The following is a 27,581-nucleotide window of genomic DNA, read 5'->3' as shown; positions in this document are numbered from 1 at the left end:
TCAACACAGCAGAGTCAACAAACAACTGCCAAGCAGCCAAGATATATTAGACTGAATTATTAATGCTCATGAAGTTGAATAGAACTTGAATTTGATGCTTATAAAGTTTTTTACATCATTAATGCAGTTGTTGAACCTTTGAGGAACTTATTTGTTGCTTATTCACTGAGTCACAGCCTCAGATTTTGAGAAAGGGAATGTAGTTTATTTAATACTGCAGGAATATTTCTTGATCTTTTGTTAAATTGATTGATAGACAGATGAAGGAAGGAGAGTCTGTGACTCTTGGCCAAGAACTTGAAATTGATGCAGGCGAACAAATGTTTTTCACCTCATTTATTGCAACACGTTCTCCATTGGTTGTCCACACACACACACACACACACACACACACACACACACACACACGCTCAGTCTTGTATTTCTATCCTTGTGGGGACCATCCATTGACTCCCATTCATGTCTAGCCCCTAACCCTGACCCTTACCCTAACCCTAACCCACACCACAACAAAGCCTAACCCTAAAGAAATGTTTTTGCACTTTTACTTTTTTCAGTAACAACAACATGGTCAAGAAAACACTGTTTCTCCTACTTAGGACCGGAAAAAGGTCCCCACAAGGCACGTCGTTCCACGTTTTGCTATCCTTGTGGGGACATTTGGCCCCAACAAGGATAGAAATACAAGAACACACACACACACACACACACACACACACACACACACACACACACACACACACACAAAGCAGCACATTGTGCTTTCTTCTGACCAAATATGAGAAATGTTGAAATGCTTTCGGGTGACTGGGAGACTTCCCTCTTTCCATGTGGAGAATAAACACAGCTCTCCCCGGTCTCAGATCAGCGTGACTTGTGGTCTGGTGGCGCCCCCTTGTGGGAAAAGGGAAGACGCGTGAATTGATTGAAACTCACACAGTCCAAACTGTACAAATGAGGATTGTTGTTAATGTAACAGATGATCAATGATCCACCTCAATATCTGAGGCCCTTACACCAACTTTGAAAACACCATGTTGTTTGTAGGTCACTTCAAATGCCATTTGAATTTCAGAGCAACATCAGAAAGTTGGTCAAACAGTGCTGTGGAGAAGTGATTTTGGCATTGAAGGGGATGAAATGCTTGACAGACACAGACAAAAGAAGAGTGGAGGTGGTGTGGCGTTGTTCACTCACACCACTGTGGAGTTTCAGGTGCTGGAACACATGTGAAGCATAGATTACAATGGATTTCTGATGTACCCTCTTCTTAACCGTCCCTTTTTACCGTCTGGAGTAATAGTCTAGTGGTAGAGCGTACGCCTCTCACCCGAGAGCTCGTGGGTTCGCGTCCCGGCTCTGTCCTGTTGTTTTTTTCACTCATTGAAATTCTGGAATTAACTAAAATTAATTAACTAAAACTCACCAAAAACACCCCCAAAGCGTTTTTTCTCTTTCCTTCATGCCTGCCTGTTTGAGCTTTGCTCGTTCAAAACAAAAACGCTGGCTAGCTTTAGCTCTTTTGCTCGAGCTTCTCTTCACCCAAAGACACACGAAAACGTCTTTTCCTGTTAGAAACTCACCAAGCGCAGACCCTTCAGACTCTTGCTCTTGCTTCATTGTTGCTTTCATCCGTAATCCCAGTTACAAATGATGACCGAGGGCCTGCGGGAGGGGGGCTCAGGGGAGCCATCTTCTCCGTGCCACGTCAACATGGGAAACAGAGCGTTTTCACGGGTAGGGGAGGGGCTGCCTCTCTGAGCAGCACAGCAACGAGCAAAGCTCAAACAGGCAGGCATGAAGGAAAAAGAAAAAACGCTTTGGGGGTGTTTTTGGTGAGTACATAACTATATAACAAGGTTAAAACATAGAAAAAGTGAATTTTGCATGATACAGCCCCATTTAAAGCTAGAAAAAAATAGTCCAAAATGTGGGAACATTTGCTTGTAACAAGCAAAGAAACGTTGTGGTGTAAGAAATGTTGACTTAAAATAAGTGTTGTGCTTTCTTGATGAAGCTGACTTGAAGAATGTTTTAGTAAATTCCAGAATTTCAATGAGTGAAAAAAACAACAGGACAGAGCCAGGACGCGAACCCACGAGCTCTCGGGTGAGAGGCGTACGCTCTACCACTAGACTATTACTCCAGACGGTAAAAAGGGACGGTTAAGAAGAGGGTACATCAGAAATCCATTGTAATCTATGCTTCACATGTGTTCCAGCACCTGAAACTCCACAGTGGTGTGAGTGAACAACGCCACACCACCTCCACTCTTCTTTTGTCTGTGTCTGTCAAGCATTTCATCCCCTTCAATGCCAAAATCACTTCTCCACAGCACTGTTTGACCAACTTTCTGATGTTGCTCTGAAATTCAAATGGCATTTGAAGTGACCTACAAACAACATGGTGTTTTCAAAGTTGGTGTAAGGGCCTCAGATATTGAGGTGGATCATTGATCATCTGTTACATTAACAACAATCCTCATTTGTACAGTTTGGACTGTGTGTTTCAGTCAATTCACACGTCTTCCCTTTTCCCACAAGGGGGCGCCACCAGACCACAAGTCACGCTGATCTGAGACCGGGGGAGAGCTGTGTTTATTCTCCACATGGAAAGAGGGAAGTCTCCCAGTCACCCGAAAGCATTTCTACATTTCTCATATTTGGTCAGAAGAAAGCACAATGTGCTGCGTTGTGTGTGTGTGTGTGTGTGTGTGTGTGTGTGTGTGTGTGTGTGTGTGTGTGTGTGTGTGCGCGTGTGTGCGTGTGTGTGCGCCTGTGCCCGTGTCCGTGCGTGCGCACCTGTCTGTCTGTCAACCTGTCATTTCCCAGCATCCTTGTATTCCCACAGCTGAGCAGCCACACTTAGAGGAGGAGGAGACTGGAGACTGACTGTGAAGCAGCTTTGTCTGGAACTCCAGCTTCTAAGGTGTATGTCAGGTTCAGAGGTCATTCATGAACATGTTACTTGAAGTTGTTGTGTAATTATCTCCTACTTGAGTTCATTTACTGTAAAAAAACAATGTAAAAAAAGATTGTCCTATTGTGTTTGATATTTATATGAGAATATATAGAAAACCCCAGACCTAAACACAGAAAATCTCAATACAAAATCAGTTTCAATTATGTAACACAAAATGTTTTTCAGGAGCTTTTCCGTCTGTGCAAGATAGCCAGAGCCTTCCCAGTGAGCAGTGCAGCATGTGAGCGAGCGACCTGGGTGTCCTCAGCATGTCCAAGCCTCTTCTTGGGAGAGTTTCAGCGCGGGTGACACTGTAGCTGAGGTGGATAAGTGTTCATTTCTACTTGAACACTTTTAAGGTTTGAGCACCTGTGGAAGCACCATTTGTAGTTGTGTCAATTAAATTATTGAACAAGTTTTGAGCACTTATGAAAGCAGAACGTGAACCTGTGTATTGTCCCAGGAGTTAAGCTGATGTATTTACATCACATCTGTAAATAGACAAAAAAGACAAACTATGCATTTACATAGTTTTATGTTGTTTCTTTTTTTGACTGAAAATGTGACGTACTGCACCTTTAAACGCTGGAGTTTCATCTCCTGACATGTGACGGCCGTCTGTCCAGCAGAACATGACTCTGATCGGCGAAATCAACCAGCTGCGTCTGGCCAGGACCCAGATCAAGGACTACAAGACTCAGGTCTCCACGTTCAGAAGGTCCAGCAGGCTCCGGCCCGCCTCGGATCAAGGAGCAGCGGGGGGGCCGAAGGAGGACGACCTCTGACCCCGTCAGCTCGGGGATCGGCTGAAGAACCAGCCTCGGTTCTTTTCTCTTCGTCGTCATGCAGCAGCATCAGCTTTACAGTGAAATCAGAGTGGAAATGTGTTTCTAGATTGAAGTCCAAAGAGGCGGGGCTGATCAGGAAAACAGAAGAGTCGGCATGTCGTCAAACTTTTCATGAGAAAAATATGAAGACAAGTGATAAAGAATTTTTCCAAACACATGGTTGACTTGGTTTGTCTTTATGAATCATTAAACAGAAGACAAAACAGCATGAAACAGATGAGCTGTCAGACTGTGGAACCCCCCTGGTCTGATCAGGCTCTGAAAGTGAGAAGATATGAGAACAGTAAACAGGCTCAGATGTTTGCAGACATCTTGGCGGCGGCGAGCTTCAGGTCTCTGGAGTGAGCCTGGATGCGCTGGTGGAGCTTGTCCACGGCGGCGGACAGGGTGTTGTAGATGGCCTGGAGGGGACAGGAGGAAGGCGTCAGCGTGGGAACAGGAAGTGGCCTGCCGCTGCTGCGGGAGGCCGCCGGTACCTGGGCTTTCTCCGTCTCCTCGCCGCAGACGTCCCTCAGGCTCTTGATCTCGGCCCTCAGCTGCTGCGTCTGGCCGGAGATCTTCTGGATCTTGTCGGCCATCTCCTCGCGCCTCTGGTGGATGTGGGTGCACTGGCTGAAAGAGCGGCTCGGGTCAGCGGGGGTGTGAGCGCGGTGGACGGCGTGCGGCGCGGAGGAGCGCAGGCCCGTACCCGAGCACCTCCTTCACGTGCTGCTCCTTCACCTCCTTCTTCTGCCGCCGGATGTTCAGCTTCATGTCCAGAGCTCGCTTCAGCTGGCCCTCCTCCACACACAGGTTCTTCAGATCCTTCTGCAGCTTCGCACGCACCCATGCACGCACACACACACACACATACACACAACTGATAAACACAAGAAACTCATTTCCTTCAAAGAAAGCTGAGAAAAGAGCCACGCTCACACGCCTGCGTGTGTGTTTCAGTTTAACTATCCTTCCTAACCCTGTTGGAACCAGAGACCGGGAGACCATTTCCAGGACCAGGAGGTTGGTCCTGATGGCAATGACCACCTGGAGTAGGACGTGAATCTAGGATTTGTGGACCTGCACTGACCCAAGAGGGGGTGGACAGAGGCATGTTGGGACGGAGCGTTCCAAGTGACAGCCCGGACGACCCATGCTGTCTGACTGAAGGAGAAAGCAGCCAAGTGGTATCACATCTGTCACACTCGCCTCTCTAGGTTGAAGAGCTCCATACCTGGAGGAGAGGACACACCGGCCTCCTAACCTGAAGAGAGGACTGTGGGAAGTCAGTTGTCCACCGAGGCAGTTGAGTATCAACACTCATCTCACCATTTTGTTTTAAACTGTTGCTTGTCTGAACATTGCTTTATTTATTCATTAATTGATGTACTTATTTATTTATGTACTTGGAGACATGCTTGAGACCATGCAGAAATGTATGTTTTGCAGGAATGTTAATTTTGTGGTCCTAAAATCTGTTTTTGGCCAAGAGGGGGATTTGTGGGAAATCTTACATTTTATTTGAGTGCTTGCTTGCTTACATATAGTCTAGTGGAAATGGACTATAATATGAATGCATATAATGTGGCTTGTAAAACTGCTTGTGTAGCTTTAATCATAACCGGACGAGCCCCCAGAAACTGGGGACTGACTGAGCCACGAGGCTGGGAGTGAGGATGGCAAGGTCTGATGATCAAGGTTTTGTCCACTGTAGGGACGTTACTGTTGTGTTTCTGTGTGTTTGTCTGCTGTGTTGTCCCATGTTTGAGGAGGATGGTAACGAGAACGATTTCACAAAACACTGTGTTGCTTCCATCATCTCCAGCTGCAATCTGATGTCAGCGTACATGCAGGCAGTATCAAAATAACATATTGTGTAGTGGAAGCCAAAATGACCTTTCACAGTAAATGTCTCTTCTTATATTAACTATGTTATGCATTGTATGACATATAACAATCATCGTGAATTTCTTCAAATGAAATTAAGCATATTTTACCACAGAAAATGGACAGAAACAATAAGATCAGAGGGTGTTTAAGATTGTGGTTACGAGTGTCATTCAGTGTTCAGTGAACCTTCACAAAGCAATCAGGAAGCAGCCATGAGCAGTCAGTCCCGCTCTCTCACCAGCACTCTGAAACATGTCCGCAGAAAAAAGGGATCTGCATCCAGAGCTTCTCAGGTTTACAGTCATGCCCTCCTGAAGACACACACTCACACTGCAAAAAGGATTTCTAAGAAAGTAAAAATAATCTTATTTCAGGGATATTGTTCTTATTTTTTGTCTAAAAAGTCAAATAATCTTGACAAGCAAGTTTTGTTCTAGAAAATTATTCTTGTTTTAAGAAAGTATATCTAACATTTTCTCAATAAGACACTACAGCTAATATTGAGCTAGAATTACTAGTAATAAGCTACAACAATGGTATACATGAAATGCGTTGGATGCCATCATCCAGCCAATCACGAAATTCAAATGTAGTAAAGCTGTTCAACCACTTCGGTTTTTGTCACAAAAATAGGATTTTAAACAAGTTTGCACTAAATTGTAAAAGTAATGTCAGAAACGAGTAGACAGCAATATAAAACATGCATTTATACAGTTTATCAGCAAAAAAAAGAGTGATTTTAAGTAAATATTTCTTACACGACAAAGTTTCTTTGCTTGTTAGAAGCAAATTTTCTTACATTTTGGACTCTTTTTTCTAGTTTTAAGACACATTATGGTCTTAAAGTGGCTAGATTTATAGTCTAGTTTAAAGAATTCTAGCCAAGTAAATTTTGCTTACCCCATCAGCAGATTTTTTTGCTCAAAACAAGAAAATTGGCCCAGATTTAAGAATATTTAGCTTATTTCTAGTAGGGCGTTATTAAGGAGGAGTGACAGTGGAGCAGAGCTGGACTACTCTCTCTGATCAGAGCTGATAATATATGAAGTGTATCCTCCAGACAAATACAAACTGACCATTTCTAAGTACTGTGAATACTATCACTACCAGCGGAAGTGAAAGATTGTGGAAGATCTTACTTTGCGAAGTCCAGATAAGCCATGTGGCCGTGGTAGAAGCCGGGCTTCTTCTCTTTCCATGAGGTGATGTTTTTCACAACACGAATCTGGAGATGACAGATTAAAACAAGCTTAATGTGGGAAAGAGTAGCTGCAGTTTGGTGCTTGAGATGAATGTAAAAGTTCTGAAGTCACTGAAAGCTTCTACCAGATTGACATTTCAGTGAGACCGAGTCAGCTCAGCTGTCTTTCCCCAAAGGAAACAGAAAGCAATGTGGGCCCAACAGTGACTGAGGAGGACTTCTGTAGACAAATTAAAGTTTTCCAGATCAGTGATGTTCAAAAACAGAGAGTTGAGCGCTGTGTATCCAGGCAGTCAAGATTAAGACTAATAATACTGGCTCACAGTCGCACATCTCAACAAACCAGTCCAAGCTAAAAACAACAAATGAGAGGTTATTTGATTGTCATTATAAAATTAAAAAAATGAAAATTCAAAGTTCTCTCTCAGGGTCAAGAAGGGATAAAAGCCGGCTGAATTTCAGTTTGTGTTTCGAGAGTTTTGGGAGATTGGTTGGCATCGCTGGGCGGAGTGCGGTCGCAGCTTCCTGGACGGTGGAGGGAAGACTGGAGCACAGTGAGAGCAGGACAGGTCGTCCCCCCACTGCTGGGGTCCACGGCTGCAGCAGGCCGGCTGCTCCTCGGCATGGCTCTATTCCAGACACATGATCGGTTCAGCAGGGAGCAGCTCTTTGTCATTATCCGTCAAAACATTGAAATATGGAATCTATCCAAAAGCTTATTGGCCGTGTTTCATATGTCTACGGAGGAAAAGTTATTTAGTGATCAGTATCTACGGTATATAGTTTTATTACCCAGCCCTACTCAGGGCGTGGTTAAAGCTTTGTCATCTGAAAGCAGAACTTTTCTGAAGCAGCACAGCAGCGTGCAACCACGCCAGAGAATGTGTTATTGAACCCTTTGTCTCTGCTGCATCAGAAGCACCAGGGTGAATGGAAACCAGCTGGTGTGGGAGCTGGAGTCCTGCTTGTCCTGCTCACTCACCTGGTCCTGCAGAGAGAGGACAGGGTTGTTTGGGGAGATGTTGACGTGCAGGACGTGGAACTGGTTTTTCCTGCAGAGGTCGTAGGCGATGTTGGTGAAGGACGTGCTGGCCGTCTGGGGCACTCTGTTGTAAATGATGACCGTGTTGTGTCTCCTCTGGCCGGCGGCGGCTGGTCCTCACCGACACGCCGCTCAGTCTCAGCCACCTCTGGCTTGAGGAGGACGCTCTCTGAGAGGGACGGAGAGCAGGACATGTGAGGACTCCTCAGAGACTGATGGCAGACACCATTATATTCTTGAAGAAAGTTGTGACTAGCGTTTTGAAATGGTAACAAATTTAGCAGGAAGGTTATTATTAATGAACCGCCTCCCCCTATATCACTGCTGGCCAGTTAGCTGTTAATCATGTCAGTAAAAAGTTGAATTGACGTTTGTCTCATGGTACATGGCAGAAGCGGACCCCCCTGGGAGATGTCTGCCTGGATCTACTGAGAAGCTCCCGGGAGGCCCAGAATCAGACTCCTCGCTGCGATCAGGTGTGGTGAAGCAGGACCGAAGTTCTCCAGACCGAACACCACCCGCTGTGTTTCTGCGACGCCTCTCAGAACGACTGCTCCACGGCCGGGAGCGTCTCACCGAGCTTCGCTCTCCACTCGTCCAGTTTCTGGATCTGCTTCTCGATCAGCATCACGGACACCCCGAACACCAGGACCGCCAGGAGGAGCAGAACAAAACAACATCAACCAGCATGTTACACCAACGCTGTTTGTGTCCATATATGGGAAGAGCACCTGAGGCCCAGTCTGCATGTCCGCCCGCGGACAATCAATCCCTGAAGTCCTGCATGGAGATTTATTATTATGAGAATAAAGTCAGAATTCTGAGTAACCTGTGGCAATCAATACTGGTACAGTAGAAAGGTCAAACTTTGTGAAATAGAACCAAGTTTATGAGGGTAACACATGATGGAATTACTTATTGCTTCAAAGGCCTGACATCTGAAAAGGCCACAAACTGAAAAACAAAAACTACCCAGTCATACTTGATTCATTCCCATTGGGAAATTGCTTTTTTCACATTGACCCATCCAGGATTCTGGGGTCACAGTGAGGGAGCACAGGGAGCTTATGGGGGTCAAAGTTCAGGGCCAGAGACCCACAGTGTCTGCGCCTCCTCCACTCCTGCCCAGCTCCATCGTCCCTCTTCTTCCCTACAGGGCCTGTGGTGCCTGAGCTGAAACCCGCTGCTGTCAGAATGGGCAGCAACACACACTGTACACCTGCTTCCATCGTTTGGTCCCTCCGGATGGAACCACTGCTCCACAGCAGGGCTGTCAAACACACAACCTGCAGGCCAGAACATTCAAACCACAATGAGGCATTGACTTTTTTTAGTTGTCAGCTGTTTTCACTGAGCCAAGCCTGCTGATGAGGGGCGGGTGGGCAGGACGGGGCCCTCATGAAGTTATCCAGTATTTAAAAACAAATTCAAACACTAACTGAGAAAATCATACATATTCAAATAATACATAGAAGCTCCTAAAATACCTTATTTTTCTTGGCATCAATGCACTGCTCCCGTGAAGTCCAGAAAAAGTCAAGCAGTGCACTAAATTGTACAGATGGGGTCAAAATAACCAATACGAAATCCTGAGGGTGGGTGTCAAACCGTTTTACAAGGAATTATCGCCATCTACTGTTCAGCTATGTGAATAGACGTTCAGCTTTTTCCCCCTGGACTCTATTTTCACTGGCAAACACCCACGTTGTCCGTGGCCCACCAGGTAGGGCTGCACAATATTGGAAAAAACTGACATTGCGATTTTTTGGGGGCTTGCGATATATTGCGATATATATTGCGATATTAAAAATAGAAGAATTTTCATCAGATGACCTGAATAGCTCTATTTGGGGAGATGGCCACTTGAGAGAAATACGTGGTGCTTCATACCGCTTGTCGAGCATGCGGATCATTTTTTAAAATCCCTCTTTAACGATCCACGGTGTTCAATGGCACCATGTCTTTTGCTAGGTAAAAAGTTATTGCATCCGTGATTTGTCGATGCTGTTTGGAGTTCCTATCATACGGTGTTATGCCGGCAAAGGCTTCTGTAATTGTTTTTTGAGAAGATGAAGTTTCACCTGGGGTCTTTGGTTTTGCACTGGAAATACAGGAGCTTGTGATGGCGTTTCAAATAGTCCAACAGGTTTGACGTATTACCTCGTGTTGAGGCAACCACGACGAGGCACTGTCGACAGAGGACGTTGTTTTGCTCCGTATCGTCTTTTTTTAATAGCCGAAATATATCCAAATTTCACATGTTGGCCTTCTCTTGGGGACTAAATCCTCTGTCGCTTCCTCCTGCATGTCGCCTGTGTTCAGAGTGTAGCCCGAACCCCCCTCTCTCTCTGCTGTGGAGGAGGGAGGGAGGCGGTGAGTGCTGAGCAGGAGGGAGGGAGAGAGTGGCTGTGCGGAGCATGGAGCAGCTTGCTGCTTTTATGAAGCAAAACCAAAGTTAAAAGTAATAATAATAATAATAAAAATATTGCACATCCTGCGATGTGACTATTGCACATGCGCACATTGCGATGGCAATGTTCAAACGATATATTGTGCAGGCCTATTATATACGTATGCATAAATCTAACTAAAAGCTGACCTGACAGTGTCCAGATTGATCTCAATGCGATGCAGTCAGCAAATGGCAAGCAACTTTGTATTTTTCACTGAGTTTTTTGCGAACAAGAAAAGATACTCGTGATTAACAATCTAAAAATGAGTGCTCATGTTTGCAAGAGTCACCATGACAAGTCAGTGAAATATAAAATTCATCAAGACTTACCCTGATGTTTCTGACAGGACATTTCTTACTTACTGCACCTTTAGATAGATAGATAGATAGATAGATAGATAGATTGACTTTATTGTCTGTCTCAAGTGGTGACAGAAATTTTTCTTAGACAGGCTCCAACAATAACACATATAAACATACTGAGATGGAAGCTTCGCAGGTGAAACATCTCAAGAGGTGTTAAAAGAAACAGCAGCTGATAAAAATAAATATGTAGTTCTCAGTGTCTTATTTTATTTTGATCAGGGTGGTCAATGCAAGATCTTTACGGCCAGTGTTGCACGTGCACAAGGATGACACCAGATGTCCACGTGCCAATGGAATTTATTTTCCATATAGGGGCTCTGCAAGTACAATACAAACAATAAATGTTTGGAGAAACATGCTGCTCTCTGCCCCGAGTCCGCTCCTGTACTGGCTTCTTTGAGGGTTTGAGTTTTCTAACACAAATAATGCAAAACTAAACAATAATACTACAAAGCATAACATGTGCAGCCTCTACTATTAACTATTAACATATACTCAATGAACTCACAATACTGTCACATTTCCGTAGTGGCTCACATATACTTAAGCTTATGTATCACTATATTGATTCACTATATCAAAATCCATTAGAAAAAGAAAGGTTCTCACTGATCTCGGGTCAAATATCGATATGCGATTAATTGAGATTAATTAATTACAAAGGCCCTAATTAATTAGATAAATTTTTTTAATCGAGTCCCACCCCTAGTAACTACTAATTATGATGGTGGATGGAAGGTCATTCATTAACGCACTGGAGATATGATACTTCCCATTCTGTGGTAGGCGGAGTATTCCTGCAAGAACATTGGTAGTTCATCTAAAGTAAGGGATAAACATGCATACAAAAACCTGTCTGGTACAGATGTAGGAACTGTCTAAAATGTTTTGAAACAGCTCTTTGACAGAGGATTGTGATGAGGAGGAACCTGACTTTGAGGCATTCTCAACTGATGGGAATGAAGGTGCTGACTGTCCAGGTGTCACTCAACTGGCTGCAGACACCATCCCTCTAAAAAGTGGAAAGAAACTATGTTCCCTGTCCCCACTGCAAGAGCACGGTAGACCTAGCGCTGCTCATATTATCAAAATAATTCCAGGCTCTTACAGAATGTTAGTTGTGACGTGACTGAGTTCAATTTTGACTGAGCATCGACTCCAGGAAGAATAGTTCTTGGGTTCTCTGCTGAAAGGACATCCTATTTCTGGCTGATTTGGAACGTCTGACACCAACCATTCATTCATTTTCTCACCACCAGGATACTGCTGGCAGGGCCAGCACATAAAGACAACCACTCACCCCTCGGGGCAATTTAAGGTCACCAATTAACCTGACATGCATGTTTTTTTGTCTAATTCCAAAATGTAAAACAAGTAAAGCACTATATTCCAAATACATATTTATTATCTTCACTTGAAATGTATTAACTATGTATTTTCTGGTTTTTATTGTCTTTTATTGCCTCTTTTGTTGCCCTTATCTGTTGATCATTTCAACGTAATTGCTTTTTTGCTTCTCTCTGTTTGTGACACACTTTGAATTGCTTGCTGCACACCTCAACTTGCCTCCTCACAAAATATTAACATGAATGTAGGGTGAACAAAAAAATCTTTTTATTCAATGCACAGATTATGAGTTATCAGTTATCGATTAATGTCACTCTGCTCTTCTTGATTTTTGACTTTGTTTAATTAGGAAAAAAAAATCAGATGAAATACAAGGCTCCTCTCACTCAGATTTTATCATCATTCTGGTGGCCGCGATCGGTGGAATCCATGTCCTCCACTGGAGTCTTGTTCCACCGAAGATAGGATGGTAAAAACCATTCAGATTCGCGGAGCCACAGTCGCTCAACCACCAGCCGCCGCCAAAGAATTGTGTACATATGTCAAAAGGAATGTGGCCGAAGGGGTTGCAATTGTCGCAGCCGTCATTGTCTCTGTCGGACGTACTGAAGCCAAAGCCATTCTGGGATTTTTCAGATTTGGCACCATGGATGGCATCACCTGTAGACAGGAAGGTAAAAATTTTTTTTTAATAAGTTTAGATTTAAGTCTTGATTATAGCTTTCTTGATTAGGAAATGAGATTAACTGTATATGTTAATATCATGACAGGTATAAATACACTCTCCATTTCTTAGCCTTAGGAGGATAGGAAACCATTTGTTAAGATGGGAGACTGTCTCTCTGAACATCTGCATATAGTGTGTGGATTCCCCCAGGGCTCACTGTTGGGACCTAAACTGTTTGCATTGTACATCAAGGACATTTATATTATTTGCTGATGATACAAGTGTTTTAGGAACTGGTGGGAATTTAGAGCAACTTTTTGGGGAAAAAAATGGTTTGATAGAAATAACTTACCATCAAATCTTTTAATCCTAAACCTAACACTATTTTAGGAGTATTGATTAATGGGAAAAAATAGCTACAAACATCACATAAAACAAGTTAAAAACTAAATATCCAGAAACATGTTGGTCCTGGCCAAAGCCAAGTAGTTCATAGAACAAAAATCTCTCTATATTCTGTAAAAGTCACTGATACGACCCTATCTAACTTAAAGTGTGGAAGATTGGGGAAATATTTATTCAGGTTCCTTGAAAAGACTTATTATACTATTGCAAAACAGAGCAAAAAAATTGTACAAAAGGTTTCGAGAACACACCATTCCAATACTCTTGCAATGAAAAACTTAAACATTCATGGATCTTGTTTAGTTTAAAAAATTAAAATAATTAATAAAGGAAAGATAATATCAATTATCTAATATTCAAAGATTGTTCTGTAACAGACAAAATGGTTATTCATAAAAAGCTCTAAAAACTTTTAGTGTCACATATTGTGGTATAAATTTGTTGAATAAATTATATGTGGAGACGAGATGCTTACCAAATGTGCTTAAATTCAAAAAGAGCCCATCATTGTGGGGAGGCACACAGCTTGGTGGACAGGAGGTTTGTTTATTTATGGTGCTGTTTGAGTGATGGGTTTGTTTTAACTGTTCACATTATAGTATATTTGTAGGATTATATATATTAAAATGGATGATAATTATAAAAGTATATCGTTTGGTAAATTAAGATAACAACAATGATGTGAAGGGGTATTATTAAAAAAGTACTTCTTACTCCTTTTTGGACATGTGAAAGACAGGAACATATGGCGGTGACATTTTTATGTTATTTATATAATCAATGATCTGGTCTTTCATATTTTCATTAACTGATCAAATGTATTTTTTGATTCCAAATTCAAAGTAAAGCTTCTAAACTTGTTTTGATTTTAAAGTTCAGCCATTACCTGCAGTTCCTGAGTATCTCCCGATGTTGAGTTTATAAGCTGTACTTGGACTCCCCAGACTGAAGTCCTCATACTCGGCATAAGCAGTTTCCCTTCCATAGTCCCACAGGTCCACCCTCAAGCTCATCCTCTTGGACTGGGTCAGCCAATAAATTTTCCTCAAACCAAGCCAGTGGTCCCCTGAATTCACCAGAAAGCACAAAGAGTTGACGGCGCCTTTCTCTCACTCGCTGCGTTTGAAATCATCTTCAATTGTTTGTCCTCAATTTTTGTGCATCCTTAACTTACACGTCAGGTGACCAAAACCATGGTCATATGAAGCCCAGTTTTGATCAAAAGAAACTGCAGGTCCGGTGCGTTTTTGAATCACCGTCCAGCCGCCATCTGGACGCATCTCACAGTACACCTGAGCAGAAGGTCCAGAGAGAGAAACCAAGAGTGTTTAGCTGTTTGAACTGAACCTCTAATTCTGTTATTACACAAATACTCACATGTGGAGCTTAAATGTTCCGCCCCATACATCGGCGTCCTCTTGGAGGTGCTGTAACCTACTATGCTCTGTTTCTGCTTCACAGATGGGCGGTGCTGGGGAGGCTATTGACAGAAGTGCTGGTCTGCCTCATCACTGGGATGGCTTTCGGCTGTGTATCGTTCGCCCACTATTTAAGAGCCGTCCTGTCTTCACGGATAGTGGCTCACTACTCAGTCAGTTTGATGCGATTATCTTCTGCGCTCAGTTCTTGTGCACTTGCTAACTCTGAGATTCTCTGTTCCTAGTTTTATGGCCAGCCTTGTCCTCGGGGGAAACAGATCAGATGCCTGAACCAAGCTCCGAGCATTAAAGGAACTCGTTCCTCACTTGTCCTCTCTTCTGGAGAGAATTAAATCTGCTCATCCATCTCACCTCCATTTCCTCTTTGCTGTCTGCTCCTGAGCCTCTGACTTAGCCATGACACAAAACAGAGCAAACACACTCATATATCCTTCTCTCACAAAATCATTTCATGAAATTTGCTCATTTAATTTCACTATTATTATTGTATATTAGTGTATATAAATAGTGTGTATTATTATCACTGCTTTACCTGAATTTATTTATTTACCTGAATGTACATTAAAAAAGTCTCAACAAGTTATTGCTGCTAAAATGAATGAAAATGGTTGAGATAGTGAAATATAGTGAAGTATAGTGAAATATGATAAAGAGTGCTAACAGCCCATACGTGTTAAAGATTAAGGTTGAAAACATAAAATGTGATTAAATTGTGCAAAATCAGCTAAATGAAGTAAAACTGCCGAAGTAACTAAAAACCTGTTTGATCTTGCTGAAATGTGGTTTGATACCTTGAAGGGGATTCTGCTTGCAGCAGGATGGATCATATAAACTCCGCTGCGTGACTCTGGCAGGAGCCTCTTAATCTCAGTGCAGTCCGATCCTGATGTTTCACAATGAAAGACAGGGAGAAAGAAAATAACAATTATTCCAAAGATTTCTGGTGTTTGGAGCTTACAAGAGGAAATCAGGACATGTGCCATACCGTGAGGAAACACATCAACCGGATGTTTCTAGGAAGAGAAGAAAACAGCTTTAGAGAGAAGTTTGATTGTGTGTGAAGACAGCAGAAGAAAGCAGTTTCCAGAGTTTACCTGCGGTTGTGCTGTGACGCTGGAAAGAAGGACCAAGATCAGTCCACAAAGTCCAATCAGCATCTTCATTCTGACCTGAGGAGCAGCGACCGGTTGGTCTGAATAGTCTGATGTCTTCCTGACCTGATCCCTCAGGAAGAGTGTGTCCGTCCTGCTGTTGCCTCAGAATATATAGCAGAGCTGGAACCAGGATGCTCCTCTGTATTATTCACTGAATGTTGCTCATCTGGTTGCGTCTTTCTGCACCGACAGCATTCCAATATGGACAAAGGATTTCTGGAGAGGACTGACCAGTGCAACTATGAAAGGTGAAAGTCATAAATCTTGTTCAGGTCAAATATCTCCTGCAGACTAAAAGAGTCCAGTCAGTAAAATTAAGAACTCCCAACGAGTTGATTATTAAGAATACAGACCTGTTGAACTGCACATATCACTCCTCTTCCTCGTTAATGTCCGAGTATTTTAATCAACATGTCAGTGGGAATCTGACAACAACACAGAAGGATTTAAGGTCTGTTCCTAAACTTAATTTTCTCATTAGATTCAGGTTGGATTAATTTTCATTTTCAGGAGGCAATTTTCTGCATCGCTTAGAAAGAAAAGCAGCGGTCACTGGAAGGGGAAAATGCAAGATGAAGGAAAGAGAAAGTATGTTGAATATTTCTGAAGTAGCAGAACAACAACATGTCTGCTACTCATTACCAAAGGCTGGACTGAATGTCCACCTGCACATAAAGGGACAAAAGGTTGCAACATTTACCCTGAAGTGAGGAAAGGGGAAAAATGCTCCTCGTCCAGCGTGATCATCTTGTTTCTCACTTGAGGGCAAGGTTTAACTTGGAAAAAAGGTCTGCACGTCATGATGTGGTCGATTAAGAGGTGAGCGTTTTACAAAGGTTGTTGTTCTTCACCCAAACCTTTTCATTGCATTCAATTGTTTTTCTCCCGCTATCCCTCTCTCTCTCTGTTTTCCATCACATTTATCAATAAAAATGTATTTTCCAAAGTTCAGTGAACAGTCAAAGCTAAACTTAATAGTGAACATTGAAAACAGAACAATATCTTTTTGATTTTAGGATTACGATTCTTGCACATGTACAAGTACAGAGTTAACAACAAAACTGCCATGTAGGAGTAACAATCATAATCAGGTACAATCAGAAGATGAATTTCCAGCTTAGCTATTATAGAGATGTGTTCCCTTTGCTCCCTACTTGGCTTTTGCTTTTTTTTAACACTGTTTTTTTGTTTTTCCTTCTTAAGAGAGCTTTTCAAAGTATACTCGCATTGAGAGAAAAATTCCTCATGAAACTGATAAGAGGAACAAAACTTCACTTTGGGAGATGGGACTTTCTCAACCAGCTGCCTGAAGAGTGCAACAAACTGACCAGTGAAAGAATGTCATCCAGCTGGAAGAACTGAGAGAAAATGGCTGATTCGATAAAACAGCTTTAACAGAAGACTGACTTACTGTCTGAAATGTGTGAAAGTTATGATCATTGAGTCTATAGTCGCCAGTGTACATGGAGGCAATGTGAATGACCACACACAGCTTGGACTGCATCGGAATTCATTTGATGCTGAGAAACCCACCAAGGACATGACAGCAACTCCATGAATTTACCTTCCCCTGGCCAGCTGCGATTAGATGGCACTGTCGCCGGAAGCCCAGGGTGCACCAGCAGCACCTCGTGGCCCTGGCCCGTGGGAGGACAGGTCCGTCTGGTTGTTGCAGGCCTTCCAGTGGCGTCTCAGGCGGGGTGTGACCTTTCTGGCCAGCCTGCGGGTCTTGTATCGGCAGCGGCCTGAACTCGCTGGCGGACTTCCTCTCACACCAGAATCCTCCACCTGGTGGTTTTCCACACACGGGTGGTGCGCAAAATTGGGGTCGCTTCAGAGGAACCGACCCACAGTTTGCCTTGGTTCCCTTGGACCCTTACCCCCATTTTACCATATTTATCTGTTTCATGTCACAATCCAACTGTTAGGGAGGACTGTTTGACTCATGTAAACGTGGCCACTGACAGATTCATATGCGACAGATTCTTCAGACTGAGGCAATCATTAAAAGTTCTAATTGATGATGATGTGCATTGTGTGATCTGCAAGGTGTTCTTGTGGCTCTTGCAATTGTTAAATTCCCTTTCATACTTAGGTGCATACCTGTTCCTAAAGAAAAGGGAATTCCTTGTTTTTTTCTTCACATTGCCAATGCAAAATGCTTTGAATGTTTTATAGTTTGCTACAGGCATATCATGTCTTCCTGTAATTGTGACTGTCCAAAAGGGACAAAAAAATGTGACTTATACCCTTTTCCCACTGCAACTAGCAGGTTGAACTGTGCTTTTGACCCAGTACTCAAACAGGAACATGACGACAGGCATCAAGGACAACAGCGAACAGGCTGACTGTGACAGTGTGTTTAAAGATTTCAGCATAAAATGTGTCAAGCAGGCACAGTTCATCCAGAGTCTCAGAATATGAACCATCCAGACCCCTGAGGACCTCAGGAACAGGTTAACTAAGTGTTCTGAGAGTCAGAAGAAACAAGGTGAAGCAGCTTTTAGCTCCAAAAATCCTCAACTGTGGAGCAAACTTCCTGAACACCTGAGGACTGCTGACACACTCTTCTTTGAAATCAGGACTTGAAACATTTTTCACTTGCAGAAGCTTTTCAGCAAACAAGACTTTACTTGTTTTGAAAATCGCTCATTGAGAACAGTTTTGGGTTGGCCGTGATTTGTTTAAATGGATTTATGATCATTTTGTTTATTTCTTTCTCATTGTGACCCACTCTGAATTTTTTTGTGTATCAAAGGTGCGATAAAAACACACAAAAAAAACAACAACAAAAACTTGGCTTATCTTCTTAACACTGACTTGAGGAATTTGGGGGATTTAGTGGGAATTCAAGAATTCAGTGCTCAGACAACAATTATCAACCAGTATCACTCTGCTCTTTATTTTTGACTTTGTTTAATGAAATAAACACACTTTTTCTTCACATGGAATAAAAGGCTGCTCTCACTCAGATTTTATCATCATCCTGGTAGCATGGATCCAGGAAACGCCCTCCCAGGTGTTCCAGTGCAGTCTCTTAGCATCAGCAATATTGTGAAAACCATTGAGATTGGCAGAGCCACAGTCACTGAACCACCAGCCGCCGCCGCCACCATTGCCATCAAAACCACCGCATTTTTTTACAATATTGCCATAGTAGCTGACGCAACTCTCGCAGCCGTCATTGTCTCTGTCGACCGTGCTGAAGCCAAAGCCATTCTGGCTTGTGTCAGAGTTGGCACCACGGATGGCATCACCTGCAGACAGGAAGGTACAAAACATTTCAGGAAGTTTTGATCTAACTCTTGAATGTAGCTTTCATAATTGCTGAGAATGAGATCAACTTGCTTTGATGTTAGAGTCTGAGAGTGACCATTACCTGCAGTTCCTGAGTATCTGCCAACATGGAGTTTATAAGCCGTACTTGGACTCCCCAGATTGAACTTCTTATACTCGGCGTAAGCAGTGTTCCTTTGATTTTCCCACAGGTCCACCCTCAAGGTCATCCTCTTGGACTGGGTCAGCCAGTAAATCTTCCTCAAACCAAGCCAGTGGTCCCCTGAATTAACCAACAAAGCACAAAGAGTTGATCGACACAAATACTTTATTTCAATTAATTTTTAATCATTTGTCCTTGATTTTTGTGCATCTGATGCTGTGGCAACCGTGAAATGAAAATAGATGGATTTACACATTTATAATTTCATTACTATTTCAGCAAGTTAGTTTATTCATCATCTCACATGCAGGTATTACTTCAGCCTGTACTTACATGTCAGGTGACCAAAGCCATGGTCATATGAAGCCCAGTTTCGTTCAAAAGAAACTTTATCTCCGGTGCGTTTTTGAATCACCGTCCAGCCGCCATCTGGATGCATCTCACAGTACACCTGAGCAGAAGGTCCAGAGAGAGAAAACGAGAGTGTTTAGCTGTTTGAACTGAACCTCTAATTCTGTTATTACACAGATATTCACATGTGGAGCCTAAATGTTCCGCCCCACACATCGGCGTCCTCTTGGAGGTGCTGTAACCTACTATGCTCTGTTTCTGCTTCACAGATGGGCGGTGCTGGGGAGGCTATTGACAGAAGTGCTGGTCTGCCTCATCACTGGGATGGCTTTCGGCTGTGTATCGTTCGCCCACTATTTAAGAGCCGTCCTGTCTTCACGGATAGTGGCTCACTACTCAGTCAGTTTGATGCGATTATCTTCTGCGCTCAGTTCTTGTGCACTTGCTAACTCTGAGATTTTCTGTTCCTAGTTTTATGGCCAGCCTTGTCCTCGGGGAAACAGATCTGATGCCTGAACCAAGCTCAGAGGATTAAAGGAACTCGTTCCTCACTTGTCCTCTCTTCTGGTCAGAATTAAATCTGCTCATCCATCTCACCTCCATTTCCTCTTTGCTGTCTGCTCCTGAGCCTCTGACTTAGCCATGACACAAAACAGAGCAAACACACTCATATATCCTTCTCTCACAAAATCATTTCATGAAATTTGCTCATTTAATTTCACTATTATTATTGTATATTAGTGTATATAAATAGTGTGTATTATTATCACTGCTTTACCTGAATTTATTTATTTATTTACCTGAATGTACATTAAAAAAAGTCTCAACAAGTTATTGCTGCTAAAATGAATAAAAATGGTTGAGATAGTGAAATATAGTGAAGTATAGTGAGATATGATAAAGAGTGCTAACAGCCCATACGTGTTAAAGATTAAGGTTGAAAACATAAAATGTGATTAAATTGTGCAAAATCAGCTAAATGGAGTAAAACTGTTAAAATGACTAAAAACCTGTTTGATCTTGTTGAAACTTGGTTTGATACCTTGAAGGGGATTCTGCTTGCAGCAGGATGGATCATATAAACTCCGCTGCGTGACTCTGGCAGGCGCCTCTTAATCTCAGTGCAGTCCGATCCTGATGTTTCACATTGAAAGACAGGGAGAAAGAACATAACAATTATTCCAAAGATTTCTGGTGTTTGGAGCTTACAAGAGGAAATCAGGACATGTGCCATACCGTGAGGAAACACATCAACCGGATGTTTCTAGGAAGAGAAGAAAACAGCTTTAGAGAGAAGTTTGATTGTGTGTGAAGACAGCAGAAGAAAGCAGTTTCCAGAGTTTACCTGCGGTTGTGCTGTGACGCTGGAAAGAAGGACCAAGATCAGTCCACAAAGTCCAATCAGCATCTTCATTCTGACCTGAGGAGCAGCGACAGGTTGGTCTGAACACTGATGTCTTCCAAACATGACCTGATCCCTCAAGAAGAGTGTGTCCGTCCTGCTTTGGCCTCAGAATATATAGCAGAGCTGGAACCAGGATGCTCCTCTGTATTATTCACTGAATGTTGCTCATCTGGTTGCATCTTTCTGCACCGACAGCATTCCAATATTGACAAAGGATTTCTGGAGAGGACTGACCAGTGCAACTATGAAAGGTTAAAGTCATAAATCTTGTTCAGGTCAAATATCTCCTGCAGACTAAAAGAGTCCAGTCAGTAAAATTAAAAATTCCCAGCGAGTTGATTGTTAAGAATACAGACCTGTTGTATTGCACATATCACTCCTCTTCCTCATTCATGTGAGTGTTTTAATAAAAACATGATAACGACACATTTCCAGGCTGCTGGTTTCAGGATCCATCAACACAGACAGACTCTGTACCTGAAAAGCCTGTTTGAGCAAATATTCAGAGGAAAGCTTTCTGTCACTGGTTCTTCGTGTTTGAAATAAAATCAACTTAATTCTTTAAAATTCCAGAATCCAGTTTCATTTCCATATTGGTTCATAAACGACCACAAAGAATGAAGACTTTTAACTTTTCCCAAAGCACACCAACAGGAACCATGGACTTTCATCTACCGGTAATACAGTTTTATAGAAATCTCACCTCTGCTGTTTGTATAAATTGTAGATTGTGGCTGACAAACTTTTAATTTGTGTCAGGAAATATAAATTTTGACCATTTTATATTAATTGATTTAATCAGCAGCGCTGCAAAAAAAAAAAAAAAAAAAAATCAGTTTCTGACATTTGCTCACCTGCAGCACTGATTTTTCACACTTCTCTCTTCATATCTCCCCTTCTACTATTAACCCACAGTTCCAGATTATATTAGAATCTCACCAGATCAATTTAATCCAGATGTTTGAGTTCGGAGGATCCCAGCAGTGAAGGTCGGAGATCTGGGCGGATTTTCAGGCCCAGGATGAACAATCAAACTTTGAATCAGGAGATGTTGAAGAAATGTCTGGCTTGTGTCTTTATGCCTGCAGAGAAGGGAAAATACAACCAACCTGAACCAAGCACATCCAAAGAACTAGCTGGAGAACACATTTATATCCAGTCAGGTGTTATCACTGCAGATATGAGATGATGGAAACACGTCCGCCATGTTGATCAGCTCGGGGTTAAAGCAGCCAACAACTGGTACAAGCTGCGTTGTCTGGAACAGAATGTGAGAGCTGCAGGCAGATGAGCTGACAACACAGTTATCGTCATGTGTCGGGATCATTCCAGTAAAACATCAGACTGACACGAACCCAGGGTATCTTCAGTGTGTAATGTGTTTGCATGTTTTGCATTCCACAGTGGGAAATTAGACTGTGTACGTTTAATCATCAGATATAGATGTGTTCAAACAATATAGCAGTGAGTTGTTATCAGCAGGGCCGAGTGATAAAGTGTGCCTTTCATTGTAGGTCAGTTCATCCAGATGAAACTGGTGACATTATAATGTGTTTATTTAATCACTGGAGTGTTATAACACTGAAAGGGCATCCTGATTCCCTGAATGGCTCCAAAGGGAACATCCACAACAACTAAAAGTAAATGAGTTATTCATGATTTCATAATGACCTAATGTTTGAAAGACCGGCGCAGCGCGCCATTTAGCTCATTTTCTCAATCCCATCTCATCTTCTATAAACATCTTCAGCAGTCAGGACCCAACCTGCACTCTTTATGTGGAAACAAATGCTCTTTTTGCTCTTGATTTCACGAATCTGGACTCCTCCTTGCAATTTCTTTTTAAGACAACATTTCAAGTGAAAACGCACCGTTTTCATGTATTTGTTTCAGAAAACTTTAAAATTTACACATATATTTTCACAGAAGGCTCAGAAATACTTAAAGCCATAATTTTTCATGTTGGGTGGTTGCTGTTTTCTTTTTTTTTTTTCTTTTAATAAAAACAACCCACATAAGAGCAGAGAACAATTTGTCATAAGCATTAACAACGGTGAGATCAGTGACATTCGAATGAGCCCACAGCAACGTTGGATTGTCATTATGGGTGACTCTCAAAAATACCGAGCCCCAGTAGAATACGGACTGGGAGTCGTTACACTCTGGACTCCACTGTTGCTGTTATTGCATTTACACCTGCTCAGAAGAATGATTTACTGGTGCAATTAATTTATTTAATGAAGCTAAGCACTCATGTTAGTTATTTCACCAGTAAGCAGCTGTGTAACATGTAAAGTTAGCTATTAAATTATGGACAGAACCTGTAGACAGAGCAGAGGGACTCAATCTGTCCTGTTTATTTAAAAACCAGCTGTCCTCATATTATTCTTTACAAACAAGTCAGTGAGTCCACGGGATCTGGTCTGTATGTTCTGCTCATTAGAACAACCATAACAGGAACAAAAATCCAGCATCTTTTCCACTTATATTGTACTTTTATGGTTATATATGAAAAACAGGTATGATTACTTTGAATGAGGTTTGTCAGTTGCTGAGCAGTGTAAAAGCAATTGGCATCTACTCATGTATTACTATGTGTCACGCCCTGTGCCCCTGCGACCTCGTGGGGGCGCTCGGGTCCTGTTCTGTGTTTGTCTGCCCTCATGTTCTCCTGCCTGGTCACCTGCCTGCTCCTCTTGTTCTCCTGTCTGGTCTCTATCTCGTTAACTACCTAATGTGCTGCACCTGTCCTGCCCCGTTGATTAAGCCCCGATGTCCTGGTGTGTCTTGTCGACTCCTTGTGGGTCTGTCCGTGTGTTCGCGTGTCCTGGCCTGCACCTGCTGTGTTTTTTGAGTTTCCAGAGTTCCTGGTTCCCTGCCCTCCTGAGTTCCTTTTGGAAACAAAGACCCTTTTTGTACTCTGCCTGCTGCCTGCGCCTGGGTCCTTCCACCTCGCACCCGTGACAGAAGGAGCCGACCATCTCTGGACCCAGCAGGCAGTAAGTCTCCAGCCCTTCGGTGGCGGTGCTCCACCCGCCCCAGATCATCTGCCTCTGGCCGCCGCCAAAGCTGCTCGCCCCCGGACCGTGTGCCTATGGCCCCCTGCCGACGACAGAAGCCTGCGCCCCCCTCTGGGGCGTGTGGCGGCGAGGCTGCTCACCCCGGCGAAAGAAGCCCGCAGGGGCACAGGGCGTGACACTATGTGTATCTACTAGCTGTTTGTGTTCATCATACCAAATTTAGATATTAGTTACATTTCTCTGGATGTTACAGTTACCACAATATATCTGTTCATCCCTTATTGCTCCACCTCGCCAAAAATCAGCACCATGGACAGCTCCTACCGTAACGCGTCTTCCTTGATGAGCCAAACATTCATGGAAGTGTCTCACAAGAAGGGTGGCAATGTGGCTGCCAGAAGGGATGATCAGAGGGTGCTTTTTATTGTGTGAGTTCAGCAAAAGAGAGACGTCCACTGAGTTGTAATAGACTATCTTTGTCCACAACTGGACTGAGCCTTCTGAGTGTGCCATTTTTGGACTTGATCCTTTTTCCTTCTTTAATTTGTTGAATGTCTCTAGATATGCTTTCTGTTAGACTGAATGAATGATGAGCTTTCGGCTTGTGTGCGTTGTTTCATATTTGTACATTCTTTCAGACCTTTACATCCTTTTTGTCTTTGACTTTTTTTTTTTTTTAAAGATGCAGAGACAAGAACTAGTCTGGCGACTGCTCTGCATAGTGTTGGTCAGCTTGAGAATCTTTTCAAATGTTCTGCAGTCAGCTATGACTCCAATACTGCAGTTTCAGGACACATGACTGAATGTCCACCTGCACATAAAGGGACAAAAGGTTGCAACATTTACCCTGCAGTGAGGACAACTGAAAAATGTTACTTGTCCAGTGTGGCCATCTTTTTTCTCACCTAAAAGCAAGGCTTAACTTGAAAAGGAAGTCTGCATGTCATGATGTGGAGGTGAGAGTTTCACAAAGGTTCTTTTATCACAAACATTTTCAATGCATTCCATTGTTGTTTTTCTCCATTTCTTTCTGTTTTCCACATCAGATTCATAAATAAACATACATCCATAAATATACACCAGTCAGTGATAATCATCAAATTAAACACTGAAAACAGAACAATATATTTTTGGTATTAGGATTCTTGCACATGCACAAGTACAGAGCAACATTAGTGTCATACAAACTGCCATAAAGGAGTTAGATTGGCAATCAGGTACAATCAGAAGATGACTTTCCAGTAGCTACTGTGGAGTTGTGTCCTCTTTTCTCTTTTTTAATACTGTTTTTTTATTTTCCTTCCTTTCAAATAGTAAGTAAATTTTATTTGTATAGTGCTTTTCACCGAGCAGCCATCACAAAGGTCTTCACAGTGGTAGAGAATCATGTAAGGATCAAGAAATAGGGATAAAAGAAAAGATCATATAAACAGAGCTTTATTCATAATACATAAGATAAGAGTATCATATAAACAGTGCAGAGTACATAAGATACTGAGAGATATCATATAAACAGTGCATAATACATCGTACAGCCAAGACAACGCTCTGCCAGTTTGGACTAAAATGCTTTTTGGAACAGATATGTTTTCAAAAGGTTTTTGAAAGCATCCACTGAGTCCAGGGAGTGCAAGCCTAGAGGAGGTTCTTTCCAAAGGTGAGGCATGAGCTATGAATGAGCTGTCCCACCTAGTTTTTAAGCAAGTCCGGGGAACTCTCTGCAGGTTCTGCTCAGATGATCTCAGGCTTCGGGCTGAGCTGTCGGGCTTGATAGTGATATACATGGGAGCCTGGCCATGTAGGGCTCCAAAGATCAGCACCAGGATTTTAAACTGGACATGAAATACAACAAGGAGCCAATGGAGAGATTTTAAAACTGGTGTGATGTGGGACTCCTTTTGGAGCTGCTTAACAGCCTCGTAGTTGAGTTTTGGACATACTGGAAGCAAGCAGGCACTTTCTTGTTGAGGCAAGTGAACAGGCTGTTGCAGTATAGCCACTAGGATATGACAGCATGCATGATCATTTCAATACCTTTACAAGAGAGCTCTCTAAAGAAACACGTTTGTTGACAGAAACATTCCTCATAAAACTGACAACTGAGTGATATGAAGGGAGAGAAAATAGTGCAAAGCGTTTATGAGGTCTGACTTTTTTCTGGACAACGGTTTTGTGATTCAAATATATCACTCTTTCCAACACATATTGGTTTGAGAAGAAAAACGCTTTATATTCGTGACCTCAGCAAAGTTGGAACACATTGTCTTTCTCTGTGCGGTCTGCAGACAGCCTCTTTAATTTCAAAACCCAGCTAAAAACATACTTTTTCCCTCTGGCCTTCGGCCGAACACAGTAACCGCTAAATGTTGCGATCTGCTTTTTCACTGTTTTGCTGCCTTGTTTTTTTGTTCTGTTCATGTTTTGAGGGTTTTAATTGTCTTGAAAAGCACTGTGGTTGGCCTCAGGCCTAATTTAAATGTGCTCTATAAGTAAAGTTAGCATTGACATTGACATTAACTGTACAGATAGCCTTAGCAGAAAACAAAACAAAACAAAAAACTGGAGTTGAAAACTTGATTCACATAGTGTCAAACATAGCAGGAATTTTCTGTTAGACTTAATTCTTCAGGGTGAAGGTTTTTTTTCTTTTTTAGAGAAGTTCTAAGAATATCTGTCACATTTTATCAGACACACCTGTTGGGCAAGACTCAAGTTTGAAAGAAGACGAGGTAAAATTTGAAAGAGTCCTAAAACTGATTATCTTGGTGTTCGGTGAGAAATCGTCCTGTTCTGCTGTGTCGCCCATGAAGTCTCAATACTTTAATAAAAAAGGCAAGAAAGCCCCAAACAAACTGCAGAAGCAGCTGCTGGCTGATTTGTACATTAGCATCTGTTTGGCAAGATGTCTCACAAGAATGGCATCTTAATAGCCGGGATGGACACGATGCGCACAATGGTTTAAAAATAACCATTTAATTGATGAAGGAACTGCATAATATTTCCAACCTTTTCGGGAAGTATAAACCTTTTTTGGACAATCACATGAAATGTTTTCAAGCATAAAATCTGAATTCTATGGTCCGTCTGTCTTCACCTCAAACATGAAACTGCTCGTCATGGCCGCGAGAAAGAAAATACAATAAAACTAAAATCAAACAATGTCTCCATAACACACAGCATTTTGAACAATTCCTTAATGACAAACTGTGCTCACTTTCCTTTTCATAGAAACAAAAACATTGATTGTCTTTAATGTTAAAGTTAAAAGTGCTTTATTAATCCCCAGAGGGGAAATTCAGGTGTCCAGCCGCACACAGCGTAGCATACACATCAATACGCATTACAGACACATGAGTTAAACAGAAAACAGACCATCATTTAAATACACCTTAGCAGGATCGATTTAATGCGGTCGGTACAAATTACCTCCTGAACCTCTCAGTTGTGCACCGCACCAACAGGAGGCGTGCACTGTGGTTGCTTTGCTGAGCATAGCTTCATACAGGGGGTGCCTGTTGTTACTGAGGACGGACTTCATCATCCTCCTCATTCTGTTCTCCACCAGTTCACCAACGGAGTCCACCCCCCTCCCCATCACCGACACACACCTTTGGA

The 27,581-nt window shown here is 42.5% G+C and overlaps 2 protein-coding genes across 2 annotated transcripts; both read right to left on the bottom strand.

The window, feature by feature from the left end:
- Positions 1–12,468: 12,468 nt before the first annotated feature.
- Positions 12,469–17,637, bottom strand: LOC115404729 (angiopoietin-related protein 5-like). Its single transcript, XM_030114118.1, has 6 exons — positions 17,632–17,637; positions 17,380–17,539; positions 15,389–15,480; positions 14,333–14,450; positions 14,045–14,224; positions 12,469–12,746 (listed from the first exon to the last, which is right to left on the bottom strand). The coding sequence occupies exons 1-6, from the start codon at positions 17,635–17,637 to the stop codon at positions 12,469–12,471; spliced, it is 834 nt and encodes a 277-aa protein (XP_029969978.1).
- Positions 17,638–18,715: 1,078 nt separating this feature from the next.
- Positions 18,716–23,993, bottom strand: LOC115404728 (angiopoietin-related protein 5-like). Its single transcript, XM_030114117.1, has 5 exons — positions 23,855–23,993; positions 20,584–20,675; positions 19,524–19,641; positions 19,131–19,310; positions 18,716–19,008 (listed from the first exon to the last, which is right to left on the bottom strand). Exons 1-5 carry the CDS (start codon positions 23,991–23,993, stop codon positions 18,716–18,718), a joined length of 822 nt encoding a protein of 273 aa, XP_029969977.1.
- Positions 23,994–27,581: the final 3,588 nt, after the last annotated feature.

Source organism: Salarias fasciatus, chromosome 17 (genome assembly GCF_902148845.1).
Source record: "Salarias fasciatus chromosome 17, fSalaFa1.1, whole genome shotgun sequence".
In the NCBI taxonomy this organism is placed as follows: Eukaryota; Metazoa; Chordata; class Actinopteri; order Blenniiformes; family Blenniidae; genus Salarias; species Salarias fasciatus.
This window is presented reverse-complemented; position numbering and strand designations above follow the sequence as displayed.